The sequence below is a fragment of the Globicephala melas genome, chromosome 6 (assembly GCF_963455315.2).
Source record: "Globicephala melas chromosome 6, mGloMel1.2, whole genome shotgun sequence".
Lineage (NCBI taxonomy): Eukaryota > Metazoa > Chordata > Mammalia > Artiodactyla > Delphinidae > Globicephala > Globicephala melas.
In genome coordinates, this window is record NC_083319.1 from 13,285,966 (window position 1) to 13,299,436 (window position 13,471).

At 48.3% G+C, this 13,471-nt stretch overlaps 1 protein-coding gene and 1 pseudogene across 13 annotated transcripts in view; both read right to left on the reverse strand.

The window, feature by feature from the left end:
* Positions 1 to 5,497: 5,497 nt before the first annotated feature.
* Positions 5,498 to 6,552, reverse strand: LOC115854376 (small ribosomal subunit protein eS4, X isoform-like; annotated as a pseudogene).
* A 3,373-nt stretch (positions 6,553 to 9,925) lies between these two features.
* The window catches only part of DAB2IP (DAB2 interacting protein), a 194,820-nt gene continuing 191,274 nt past the window's right edge, over positions 9,926 to 13,471 (reverse strand). For 12 of the 13 annotated variants that reach the window (XM_060300510.2, XM_060300513.1, XM_060300511.1 and 9 more), the window contains one exon: positions 9,926 to 12,895. In XM_060300510.2, coding sequence (XP_060156493.1) covers positions 12,728 to 12,895 — 168 coding nt within the window. In that variant the 3' untranslated portion in view covers positions 9,926 to 12,727. The remainder of the gene's footprint in view (positions 12,896 to 13,471) is intronic. The other variant, XM_030858783.2, reaches the window with a different exon arrangement.

The window sequence follows — 13,471 nt, forward strand, 5'->3', positions numbered from 1 at the left end:
GGTGTGTCACAGGACACAGGCACTGGCTTGGAGGGGCTCCCAGTGGCCAAATCTGGGAGTGTTTGAGCACCAAAACAATCAAGTAGAGTAATGAATTATAAGCCCATAAAAACAGACATTTACGAGCCCACACTGATAACAGATAAGCAAATACATAGGAAGAATGGAGGACCTTTGCTACAGTAAAATTCTGAGTCAACCAGTGAAGTGGAAGAAATGCTAGAACTGGAAAGCCATCCTTTGCAACCATCCTAGTAAAGACTGGATCACTCAAGAATCATTAAGGGTTGCTAAATCTAGGGGGACGTTTTGGCAATGAGCAGGATATTTGTATGATGTCAGACTGTCTCCCCACAGACTGCATATTAGTTGCAAGCGAGACCATAAAACAAACCCCAGTAATTATACAGTGGAGAGATCGGACCACACCCTGATCGGGTGATCAAAATTAACATCACCAGGGAGGGATAGACAGGTGTCATGTGCCTCCGGATGTATTACTCTAAGAAGGACTCAATATATGCTCTCTGCAGTATTTTGGCCAAGAACGAATAACTAGAAACTAGTCACAAGGAAACATCAGACAAACGCAAAACTATTTTTATTTAAAAGGGTGGGTGGGGGTTGGGGGAGGAATGGTTGGTCGTATTCGTCCAATGTCAATGTCATAAAAGATAAAGAACAGGGCTTCCCTGGTGGCGCAGTGGTTGAGAGTCCGCCTGCCGATGCAGGGGACACGGGTTCGTGCCCCGGTCCGGGAAGATCCCACATGTCGCGGAGCGGCTGGGCCCGTGAGCCATGGCCGCTGAGCCTGCGCGCCCGGAGCCTGTGCTCCGCAACGGGAGAGGCCACAGCAGTGAGAGGCCCGCGTAACACAAAAAAAAAAAAAAAAAGGTAAAGAACAGTCATAGAAATGTTCCAGATTAAACGAGGCTAAAGAGACACGACAGCCGAATGCAATCTCTGACCCCAGACTAGATCCTGTGCTGGAGGGAAAAAATAGTATAAAAGGATGTTACTGGTTCTACTGAGGATGTTGGAATGTGAGTATTAGATGAGAGAAAAGTCTGTAATAGGGTTAAATTGAGGTGGGTAACTATACTGTGATTATGTAAGAGAATATCTCTAATCTTAGTAAATATTCACTGCAGTATTTAGGAGTAAAGGGCTGTGGCATAAGTCACAAAAATAGCAGTAAATGTTAAACATTTATGTTGAATACACGACTGTTTTAATGCAAATTCAGTAATAGTGCAGTATAATTGTACTGTTCACGAGAATAAGATCGGGGCTTGGGTGCACTGTGGGGTATGTTCTGGAGACTGGCTCTTTCCCTGGCTTGGGGGCTGGTCACCATCCACACTGTGTGTACAGCCGCACCAGGTTGTCCAGATTTGAGGTCTCCTGTCCACCTGCCTCTCCTGCTACCCACAGGCCCACTCTGTTAATAGCTACCAATGGGTGTCTGGGAAAGCAGTTTCAATTTTGTATATTTATTGTGTATTCAGCCACTTTACTGAACCAGGAGCGTTTTTTGGTTGATTCCCAGGGAAATTCTAAGAAGATGACCCTAACTTTTGTCTTTTCTTTCTCAATAGTTTAGTTAGTTTCTTTCCTGCCTTTTTGCCTTGAAACGCAGCAGAGTCCTGCATCTAAGTCATTTCTTACCTCATTGGGAATGTCTGTTATGTTTTACTCTTAAGGATAATGTTGGCTATCGGCTTGAAATATTCTATTTTTCAAATATGTTTTTATTACAAAAGCAAAAGTATGGTCAGAAAAAAGAAACTTAGAAAATACTGATTAAGCACAGAGATGGGAGGGGGGAATAAAAAGCCATTTATTATCTCTAGGTCAGTGTTTTGTTAACAACTTGGTATATATCCCTAATAATTATTATTTGAAGATTTTATTAGAATAATCATTATTGCTCCCAGAGCAGGTAGCATTTATCTATTATGTGTCAGTAACGGTGCTAAGTTTAGGGGTGACAAGCATTATTTCAGCAAATCCTTACAGAATACCTCTCTATAGTGTAGATACTGTTATCCCTACTTTACAGTTAAGGAAATTGAGACTGAGAGGGCTTTCCCAATTTACCTAAGATCATAGGCAAATCAACAGCCCTTAAGGCTGAAACCCAGGTCTCCCTTATGCCCAAGCTCTGGCTCTTACATACACTACTATCTCCTAATCCAGACCTCTTTTTGCAAATAGATTTTTTAAAAACTAAGCCAGAATCCTTCTGGACATATGATTCTGTTATCAGCTTTTATACCTAATGTATTATTAACATCTTTCAATGTCACTTATTCTTCTTCTACAGATGTAATGGCTGTGTAGTGTTTTATTATATGGATATGTTTTATTTATTCTTAAACGGCTCCATATCAAAATAAAAGCTGGTCGTAAAATATTCAAACAATAACAGGAATATAAAGTAGAACATGCAGGTCCTCCCTTCCACCCTGCTGAGCACCATTCCTTTGAGGAAGTTACTATTAATAGTATATGTTTGCTTCCACATAGTTCTTCTATGTAACTTATTATATGTGATGTAATTTATTTAATTTTCTTTAAAGGAATGGGTATACCAATCTACTGCTTGCCTTTCATACATAATATATGATGACCATCATTCCAAATCTATTCATCCTTTTTTAATATGATTTTTAAAATTGAACTATAATTGATTTACAATACTGTTAATTTTAGGTGTACAGAAAGTGATTCAGTTATATGTATGTGTGTGTGTATATACAATATGTATACATTCTTTTTCAGATTCTTTTCCATCATTGGTTATTACAAGATATTCAAGACAGTTGCCTATGCTATTCAGTAAAAAAAAATATATATATATATATATGTATCATCTTTATCCATTCATCCATTGATGGACACTTAGGTGTCCACTTAGGTGGCTCCCATGTCTTGGTTTTTGTCAATAGTGCTGCTATGAACATTGGGGTGCATGTATCTTTTCTTTTTAAAAAATTTTTGTAACTGATTTACAGTGTTGTGTTAGTTTCAGGTGTACAGCAAAGTGATTCAGTCATACATATAAAATATATATACATATATATAATATTCATTTATTTGTATAATTTCTTTTTCAGATTCTTTTCCGTCACAGATCATTACAAGTTATAGAATATAGTTCCCTGTGCTATACAGTAGGTCCTTGTTGCTTATCTATTTTATATATAGTAGTGTGTATCTGCTAATCCCAAACTCCTCATTTATCCCTCCCCCACTCCCCTTTCCCCTTTGGTAACCATAGTTAGTTTTCAGTATCTGTGAGTCTATTTCTGTTCTGTAAATGAGTTCATTTGTATCATTTTCTTAGATTCCACATAAAAATCATATCATATATTTGTCTTTCTCTGACTTACTTCACTGAGTATGATAATCTCTAGGTCCATGCATGTTGCTCCAAATAGCATTATTTCGTTGTTTTTCACGGCTGAGTGATAGTACATTGTGTATATATACCACATCTTCTTTAACCATTCATATGTTTATGGGCATTTAGGTTGCTTCCATGTCTTGGCTATTGTAAACAGTGCTGCTATGAACATTGGGTGCATGTATCTTGTCAAATTAGAATTTTCGCCTTTTCTGTATATATGCCCAGTAGTGGGAATGCTAGGTCATATGGTAGTTCCATTTTTAGTTCTTTAAGGAACCTCCATACTGTTCTCCATAGTGGCTGCACCAATTTACATTCCTACCAACAGTGTAGGAGGGTTCCCTTTGCTCCACACCCTCTCCAGCATTTATTATTTGTAGACATTTTTTAAAAAAATTTATTTTTGGCTGTGTTGGGTCTTCATTTCTGTGCGAGGGCTTTCTCTAGTTGCGGCAAGCGGGGGCCACTCTTCATCGCGGTGCGCGGGCCTCCCACTATCGCGGCCTCTCTTGTTACGGAGCACAGGCTCCAGATGCGCAGGCTCAGTAGTTGTGGCTCACGGGCCTAGTTGCTCCGCGGCATGTGGGATCTTCCCAAACCAGGGCTCGAACCCGTGCCCCCTGCACTGGCAGGCAGATTCTCAACCACTGCACCACCAGGGAAGCCCTGTAGACATTTTTGATGGTAGCCATTCTGACCAGTATGAGGTGATATCTCGTAGTTTTGATTTGCATTTCTCTAATAATTAGTGATGTTGAGCATCTTTTCATGTGTCTGTTGGCCGTCTGTATGTCTTCTTTGGAGAAATGCCTATTTAGGTCTTTTGCCCATTTTTTGATTGGGTTTTTTTTTTATTATTGAGTTGTATGAGGTGTTTGTATGTATATTTTGGAAATTAATCCCTTGTCAGTTGCATCGTTTATAAGTATTTTCTCCCATTTCATAGGTTGTCTTTTCATTTTGTTTACAGTTTCCTGTGCTGTTATCCATTCTTTTTAATGGACAAGAATCAGGGAGTCACATTTGGCTCTTGGCTCGAGCAACGGGGAGAATGGCAGAGCCATTTTGGTGGGTTAGAAAATGAAGGGAGGAACAGGTTTTGGGGTCATATCAAGCCTGATGCCAAGTGGACATAGGCCCTGTGAAGGGCTCAGGGAGCAGTGGAGCTGGGTATAAAAGTGTGGGAGTCGGTGAGCAGAGAATGGATGGTATGTAAATCCATGGCAATGGTCCCTGATGCCAAGGAGGAGCCACACCTGGAGAAAGGGTGTGTGCTCTCCTGTTCTCCCCAGTCCCCACCTCTCCCTGTTGTCTCTCAACACTGGGTCTGAGTGTCCCCTGATGTGGGCCTGCTTTAGTCACTCACATTGCTGCCAGGTCACTGAAGCTTTGTGCTTTGCATTGTCAAGGGGTGTTCAGAAAAATCACCCAAACTTGGAATTAAGGCAGAAGGAGGCCAGCTTGTCATCCCAACTTGTCATCCCAGTGTCCCACTGGAATATTGTTAAGAGGACCACCCCAGGATTGTTCTATCACCTGGGGGAATACATCTTTATTCAACTTGCCATTCACTACGTATGTGTGTACATAGTGTGTGTATTACGTGTTCACTTGTGGATTTTGGGCGCCCCCATTGCTTGTGGTTTTACAGCCCTGTAGGGCATTAACTAGTCTTGACTGTAGCCAGAGAACAGCACATGATCACCCTGATTAGTCTCAATGTAACCTGACCATTTCTTACCGGGATCTCTCGCTGAGACTCTCCACCAGGAATTTTCAGGAACACCAGACTCTGTTCTCCAGAGCCATGGTTCCTATCTCCTCACTTAGGCCCATGTACTCAGCCACTGCTTCCTTCCCCTAGGCTCCTGGCTAATGCCAGCACGGATCCACACAGCTCTGGTATGTTTGGGAATTATGACACTGTGCCCCGGAGGGGCTCTTTTTCCATCCATTGTGCTGGGTTCTTTCATCCTGAACACTTGAGTTCTTCCTTCAACTCTGGAAAATATGCTTTTATGATTCCTTTGATCGCTTTCCCCTTTCTTTTTCTTTTCCCTCCTTTAGGAATTCCCAATAGTTGGAATGTTAGATATCCTGGATTGAGCTTCTAGATTTTTTTCCTCTCACTCCCATTTTCTTTTTTTTAAAATTTATTTTATTGAATTACATTTGATTTACAATTTGTATTAATTTCTACTGTACAGCAAAGTGATTCAGTTATACATACAAACATGTATATATACATATATATACATTCTTTTTCATATTCTTTTCCATTGTGGTTTTTTAATGCAGTATTGTCTTTAATTAAGTACAAAGACTTCCGTTCATGTTGCCTAGAGATCATTTTATCCACCGCTCTGTTTGGCCGCCAGTCTCTTGTCTCTCTCCTCAGCACTGGTAAGGTGGATACCCTTTCCATGGGGAAGAGAGATCCACGGTTTGTTGCCTTTGCCAATAACGAAAATGTTGGAGAGCCCGGTGGCAAAGCTGTTGCCATTGGCATCTTTCACATGAACTACATCAAAAGAACCAGGATGTCTCTCCCTGTTGGTGATCACACCAATTCTTCCCAGTTAGCACCTCCAGTCACCATGCACAGGTTACCAGTGTCAAATTTGATGAAATCAGTAATCTTGCCAGTCTCCAAATCAATCTGAATGGTGTCATTCACCTTGATGAGGGGATCAGTGTAGCCAATGGTGAGAGCATCATGGTTCACCAGATGAGGGATTCCTTTTGTCCCCACAAAGATCTTTCTCATTTTGCACAACTTATACTTCGCCTCCTCAGGTGTAATATGATGAGCAGCAAAGCGATCCTTGGTGTCATAGATCAGACAAAAATTCTCTCGTCTTGTCAATGCGGATGACGTCCATAAAACCAGCAGGGTAGGTTATATCAGTGCAGACCTTCCCATCAATCTTAATGAAATGCTGCATGAAGATTTTCTTTAGTTCATCTCCTGTTAGGGCATACTTAAGTCTGTTTCTTAGGAAAATAATTAGTGGGAGACATTCCCTCAGCTCGTGGGGACCGGTAGATGGACGAGGAGCAAACCCACCAGTTGGTTTATCCAGCGTCTAATGCTTTGGAGCTGCTACGCGCTTCAGGTGCTTCTTGGGACCACAAGCCATGGCTGCGCTAGGCATGAAAAGTGCTCCATTGTGGTTTATCACAGGATATTGAATAGAGTTCCCTGTGCTATGCAGTAGGACCTTGTTGTTTATCCATTCTGTATAAAATAGTTTGCATCCCTACCCCCAAACTCCCAATCTATCCCTCTCCCACCCCACCCTCCCCCTTGGCAACCACAAGTCTGTTCTCTATGTCTGTGAGTCTGTTTCTGTTTTGTAGATAAGTTCATTCTGTGTCATATTTTAGATTCCACATGAAAGTGATATATGGTATTTGTCTTTCTCTCTCTGACATACTTCACATAGTATGATAATCTCTAGGTCCATACAGTTGCTGCAAATGGCATTATTTCATTCTGTATGGCTGAGTAGTATTCCATCGTATATACGTACCACATCTTTTTTTTTAGTTTAATTTTTTAATTTTATTTTTTTATACAACAGGTTCTTATTAGTCATCAATTTTACACACATCAGTGTATACATGTCAATCCCAATCGCCCAATTCATCACACCACCATCCCCACACCCCCGCGGCTTTCCCCCCTTGGTGTCCATATGTTTGTTCTCTACATCTGTGTCTCAACTTCTGCCCTGCAAACCAGTTCATCTGTACCATTTTTCTAGGTTCCACATACATGCGTTAATAAACGATATTTTTCTCTTTCTGACTTACTTCACTCTGTATGACAGTCTCTAGATCCACCCACGTCTCAACAAATGACCCAATTTCATTCCTTTTTATGGCTGAGTAATATCCCATTGTATGTATGTACCAAAACTTCTTTATCCATTCGCCTGTCGATGGGCATTTAGGTTGCTTCCATGACCTGGCTATTGTAAATAGTGCTGCAGTGAACGTTGGGGTGCATGTGTCTTTCTGAATTATGGTTTTCTCTGGGTGTACGCCCAGTAGTGGGATTGCTGGGTCATACGTGTACCACATCTTTATCCATTCATATGGCTCTTCTGACCAGTGTTAGGTGGTCGCTCACTGTAGTTTTTTCATTTCTCTAATGATTAGTGATGTTAAGCATCTTTGCATGTGCCTGTTGGCCCATCTGTATGTCTTCTTTGGAGAAATGTCTATTCGGGTCTTTTGCCCATTTTTCGATTGGGTTGTTTGTTTTATTGTATTGAGTTGTATGGGCTGTTTGTATATTTTGGAAATTAAGCCCTTGCCAGTTGCATCATTTGCAAATATTTTCTCCCAGTCCATAGGTTGTCTTGTCATTTTGTTTATGGTTTCCTTTGCTGTACAAAAGCTTGTAAGTTTGACTAGGTCAAAGTTTGATCAGCTCACTTCCGGTTCATCTCGCCCTCTGCTAATTTAGTCAATGCTCTTTCATCAACCTCCATCTGCCAAAGCTTTTCGAATTCTCTTACATACTGATATCTCCTCCTCCATTAATTCTGCCCTTATGAGCGATCATCTTTTCAGTCCTGTCAGTACGGTGGTGCTTGAAAAGGAAACGAGATAAATGCATGTCATCAGTATACCTTGTTTAACTGGAAGATTATTTCTTTTAAAAACCTAATCCTACTGATGTAATATTTATTTTTTAAACTTTCTGATAGAAGAAAAACTAAGTAAACGTCTTCTAGTGATCTCTAGTTTTATTGCTTCAAGGTACAGAATGTGGGCCAAACTTTTTTTTTTTTTTTGCGGTACGCGGGCCTCTCACTGTTGTGGCCTCTCCCGTTGCAGAGCACAGGCTCCGGACGCGCAGGCTCAGCGGCCATGGCTCACAGGCCCAGCCGCTCCGCGGCACGTGGGATCTTCCCGGACCGGGGCACGAACCCATGTCCCCTGCATCGGCAGGCGGACTCTCAACCACTGTGCCACCAGGGAAGCCCCCGAACTGTTTCTTTGGCCAGCTTTTTCAGCTTTTCATTTCTTGATACATGCAGTCAGCTTTGGGTGATGTTCTAAGTATACGTGAAAGAAGGTGTGTTCTCTCTAGGGTAAGAGCTTGATGTATCCCTGCTTATTAAACCTTATTAATTATTAAAAACCTCTGGGTTCTTATTGCCTCCTTGATCTATCATAAGCTAATAACAGTGAGGTGTTAGTCTCAGACGCAACTGTATTTTTGTCGATTTTTTTCTTTTGCATTTCCAGCGGTTTTTGCTTTCTACTTGATGCTCCTTAATCCACATATGGAAGTTCATGGTTTTGTACCTTCATTACAAATGCCTGTCAACATGAAATGATTTTTCTGTTCCAGTCGTTGCTATTTCCTTGAATTCTATGTTTACAGGGCATCACCTCAGCAGAGGGACCAGTTTGGGAACCAGGGTCAGTGGTGCGGAAGCACTGAGGTGGCCCACGGGTTTGGCAATGAGGCAGTGGAGGTGGGAAAGGCAAGCCAGGCTACAGAGGGCTGGGGAAGGGGCGGGAGGCCGGAGGCGGAGATGGCAAGTCCCTGCAGGCGGTAAGTACACTTTAAAAAAGGTTGTCTGAAGTGTAGAAAACCCAGCCTGGAGAGCAGGTGGAGACCTGGTATTTTAAATGCTGTGAGAAGGAGGGGCAGGGCCTGAAGAGTTAGGAGTGATGAAAGCAAGGGGCGGCAAGGGGCTGCCTCGGGAAGGAATGGGGGTCCCCTCCTCTCCCGTGGCTGCTTTGGGGAAGGAAGCGAGGTGAGAGCTGGGGCGCCTGGCTGGCGGTGAGCCGGGGTGGGGTAGAGGGTCACTGCCGCTGTCTTCCCGCGGTGGGCTAGGAGGCTGGCTCTTGGAGCAGGGAGAGCATCTGGCTGGGAGGTCCGAGAAGAGTACGGGTTTGGCTGAACCACGGTGGAGAACAGGGCAGGGAGTCCTTGCTGAGAGGGGAGACGGGAACCCACAAGGGCACGGTCTGAAATGGGCTTGTTTTTTTCTTTCCTGCAGTGCTCACCTGTCCCCTGTGCAGGGTGCAACTGAAGGGGCTCAGGCGCTGGCTTGTTCCCAACAGAGGCCCTGGGTTCAGCCTTGCAGGTGGGTCTGGGCCATGAGTTAGGGCTTCTCAGGTATCAGAGGCTTGGGTTTAAGTCTAGCTCAGCCATGATCTGCTGGTGGCCCTGGACCACCTCCTTCCCTCCTGGAGTAGGATTTCAGGGGCTGGGGAAGCAGAGTCTGGCAGGAGCTGGTGTCTGCTGTAGGGAAATGCAGGGGCCAAGCTCTGGGAGCCTAGAAAGTCCACGCTTGTCAGAGCGAGGGGGAGGGAGAGACCCCAGCCCGGAAGAGGACGGGCAATCCCAGATCACGCAGGGTCTCCCCGACCACAACTGCCACCAGGGTGAACCGAGTGCTGGTAAAGAACAGTATCAGGCCACGATGCAGGAGTCACTCCTGGAAAAGCTCCTGAGACACAGCTGAATGGAGAGGCGAGTCAGGCTTAAAATAGCTAAATAAATCTTTAATATTTCTAATTGCAAATGTACAGAAATTGCACAGCCACACAGTCTTAGAACACCAACAACTTTCTCTGTACATTATTACATAGTTAGAGTCACAACTGGAGGGAGGCGCTCCAGCCAAGACGCCAACATTTGCATTTTTTCCTTTTCACATACTTACAAAAGGGGGGGCAGGGAGGTGGAATGGGGGCTGGGGGCGGCTTGGGGGAGTGTGTAGAAAAGAGGGGCCGTTTCCCTGGACGGTCTGCCTTCCGCAGACGGCCGGGACGGGAGGGGGAGAGGTGTACCCTGGGGCAGATGCTCTGCGGGGTGGGAGTGGGGGTGGGTGCCTGGAGCTCTGGCCCTGGTTCCCCACCCCAATTCGGGGCAGGCGGAAAGAGTCTCCACTTACAGGAAGTTTGACCGTTTCCTTCACCCTAAACATAAACGTTAAGCAAAATGTCAGGCCTCCCTGTGTTGGCAGGAGAGGGGAGGGGAGAGCCTTCTCCAGCAGGGCTGGGCCTGGGTCTCCCCGAGCAGGGAATGCCTTCCTTCCTCCTCTCTCAGGGACGCGGGTTCAGTGTGACCCAGGCAGGTCGCACGTCCCCACCACCCAGAGAGCACGCTGCACAGCCGACAGATAAAATGCCACGGGCAGGGAAAAACCCCATCACCCAAATCCACAACCTCTGCCTCCTGCCCAGCACTGTGCTCTAGATTAAAAATAAAATAAAAACCGTCGGAGAGCAGCGGTCCCGGGCAGCCCTCGGCAGCACCAGGACTAAAGGACTATGTACAACCATTAGGTGAAATAGTTACATTACAGTCAAACACCAAGAACATTTACAAAAATCGTCAGACTTGCAATTCAGATAAAAATCTGGGAAGAGTCTGTACACTTTTACAGTTTTTGCACTAAGTAAATAAGGCTCTCGGCCTGAGAGCTCCCAACCCAGGCCAGGGGCCGCCAGCACCGGCCACTGCTGGCCTCCTGAGCCCGGCTGTCCAGGCCCTGGGAACTTCCCCCCTGTATTGCTAAGAGGCGCTCAGTCCGAGGTCGCTCAATGAGGCATCGGCGGGGCCGGGGGTGGGGGGTGAGAGGGAACCAGAGGAGGACGTCACGGGGCCAGGCCCTGCCTGTGTGGCCAGAGGAGTGAGGCAAGGCCTCCGCCCCCATGACCTGCCTTCCTGAGGTCTGTGACCCTTGGGGGTCCTGCCCTCTCCCCACAAGCGGGTCTCTGGGCTAACTGGTTTCACCCCAGGACGGGGCGCAGTGTGGTCCGAGCCCCCCGCCGTGCTCCCCTTCCTGGGGGGCTCTGGGGCAACCTGGGCCCTGGTGGAGCGTCTCCAGCGACAGGAAGGGGTCTCCCCAGCTTCCCATGGCTGAGGCAGACGGGGCGGCTCCTGGCTGCGGGGTGAACGCCCCAGCTCCTGCCTGAGATTCCCCAGGGCCAGGGGTGGGAACAGGGAGGGACGAGAGAGACCCACGCTCCTGCCCACCTGTGTCCCGCAAGGGGGGGCGGGGAGGGCCGATAAGCTACAGAACAGCCTAGAGCTGAGGAAAACCGGCCCCAGCCGCGGGTGAGCACCTCCCTGTCTGCAGCGCCTGGTCCTCGGCTGGGCCTGGGAGGGCTGAGGCAGAGGCCGCCGCACACACGGGGCGGTGCAGGCTGCTGCTGTCTTGGAGAGGGAGCAAGTCTAACATCCTCCAGGGCCGCTATTTCCCATGCAGTGCGCACGCTCAATTTAAAAGGCCCCTGTGTTCCAGCAAGCGAGCAAGCGGGCTTTTGTTTCTAATGCATACTGTGAAAGGAAAAAAAATCACAGTTATCCACCTTCTCAGGGCCTGCGGGCGCTAGACTTTTCTTTAACCATCCATCAGGAAAGCTCAGCCTGTCTCTCAGGGGGAGCACCTGCCGGCCACTCCCTGCAGGGCCACCGTGCCCGGGTACACTAGCTCCGGGAGAGGGGCCGGCACCGCGCAGTGCCGCCTGGGCCAGCTCTGCCCAGGTCTTTGTCTTCGGGGAGCCCCAGAGCATCAGCCTGGGCCCACGTGGCAAGTGAGGGAGGTCCTGGATCTTCCCACGGGCGCAAGGGCCCAGAAGACAGCTGCGGTCCTCGCTGGGTCCACCTGACAGAACAAGTTAGGGAGGGAAGGACGGAGGGCGGGAGCGGGAAGGCGGAGGGTCTGGGGGCAGGTGACTCCTCGGTTCCTCACAGCCGGGAAGGGTCCCCGCGCATGCAGGGACAGGTGCTCGGGGTAGAGATAGGCGGGGGACCCGGCGCTCTGGCAGCTCCGTCCTCCCCCCCGCCCCCCCCCCCCCACCTGCCGACCGCCCCGTCGGCTCCTGGAACTGAGGGGCAGGTCCCACAGGGCAGGGCCTGGCTGCCTGGCAGTCCTGGGGAGGGGAAGCCACGAGAGTAGGCCCCTGGCTCTCCGACCCTCCAGCTCTCCGGGCATTTCCCTCCCTGGGGAGGGGTTGGGGGTACATGCACTCAGCCAGGTCAAGGAGGAAAGGTGACGCACACCAAATTCAACACCCGACAGAAACATTGCGCAGCCCCTGTGCCTGCTCCCCAGCCCGCAGTCTCTCGGGCCTGCACCGAACGCGCTTCTCGGGGAGCGGGCCGCTGTGCCCCGGCGCGCTGCGTCAGTCTCTCGCGGCTCCCTCTGCGGCCGCCTCCTGGACCGCGGCGGGAGGGAGGCGCCAAGCCTCGGCCTCTTGCCCCTGCGCTGGGGCCGCTCCTCCCCAGGCCGAGACCCTGCCCTGGGCCACCATGGTCCTCCCTCCTCGGGCAGGTTAACAACTGCTGCTGTTTCTGAACTCGCCGTTCTCAGTAATCTGCAATTTGGTGGGGTTGGTGGGGGAGATGCCGTTACGGGCTTGCATGCTGTACCTCTCTTTCAGCTGTGTCAGGGCGCTCATGAGGCGGGCGTTGGCAGCATCCAGTGAGGCGATGCGCTTCTCCTGTGGGCAAACAGGGCATCAGCTGGGGTCGCGGAATGGCCTCCTGGGCCAAAGGGGGTCCGTGCCGGAAAGGGATCTCCCTGGAGCTGTGTCCACCTACAAGCAGCGCTGGGAGGGGGAAGGCAGGGGGCCTGGAGGATACCACGTGTGAAGGATGGGAAAGGCACCGAGGTGGCAGTGGTCCTGCTGGGGAGGAGGCGGTCTTGCCATCATGGACCAACACCTCCTTGCGCCCGCCTTCCTCATGTCTCTACCTCATCACCTGCTTCTCACCCAAAGGGAGCAGCCCCAGCAGTGTCGGGCACAAGCTTGTTCACGTGTGTGTGCACTGGCATGTACAACACAGAGGCCACAGCTACCAGTCAGCCTGTGCAGTTTCCAGACTGAGCAAGCCCTGGGCCTGGAGAGGAAAAGGGCGCAGACCCGGGTGAAGGAGACTGGAGGCCAGTCTCTTAACTGTCTCCCCTCTCAATGCAGTTGGGAAGCCACAGCTCTGAACAAGAGATCCTTTGCTCCCTCTCTCCCAAGCCTGCTGTCACCCCCAGCCTTTCCCATGCCCCTCCCAACAGTTTCCAC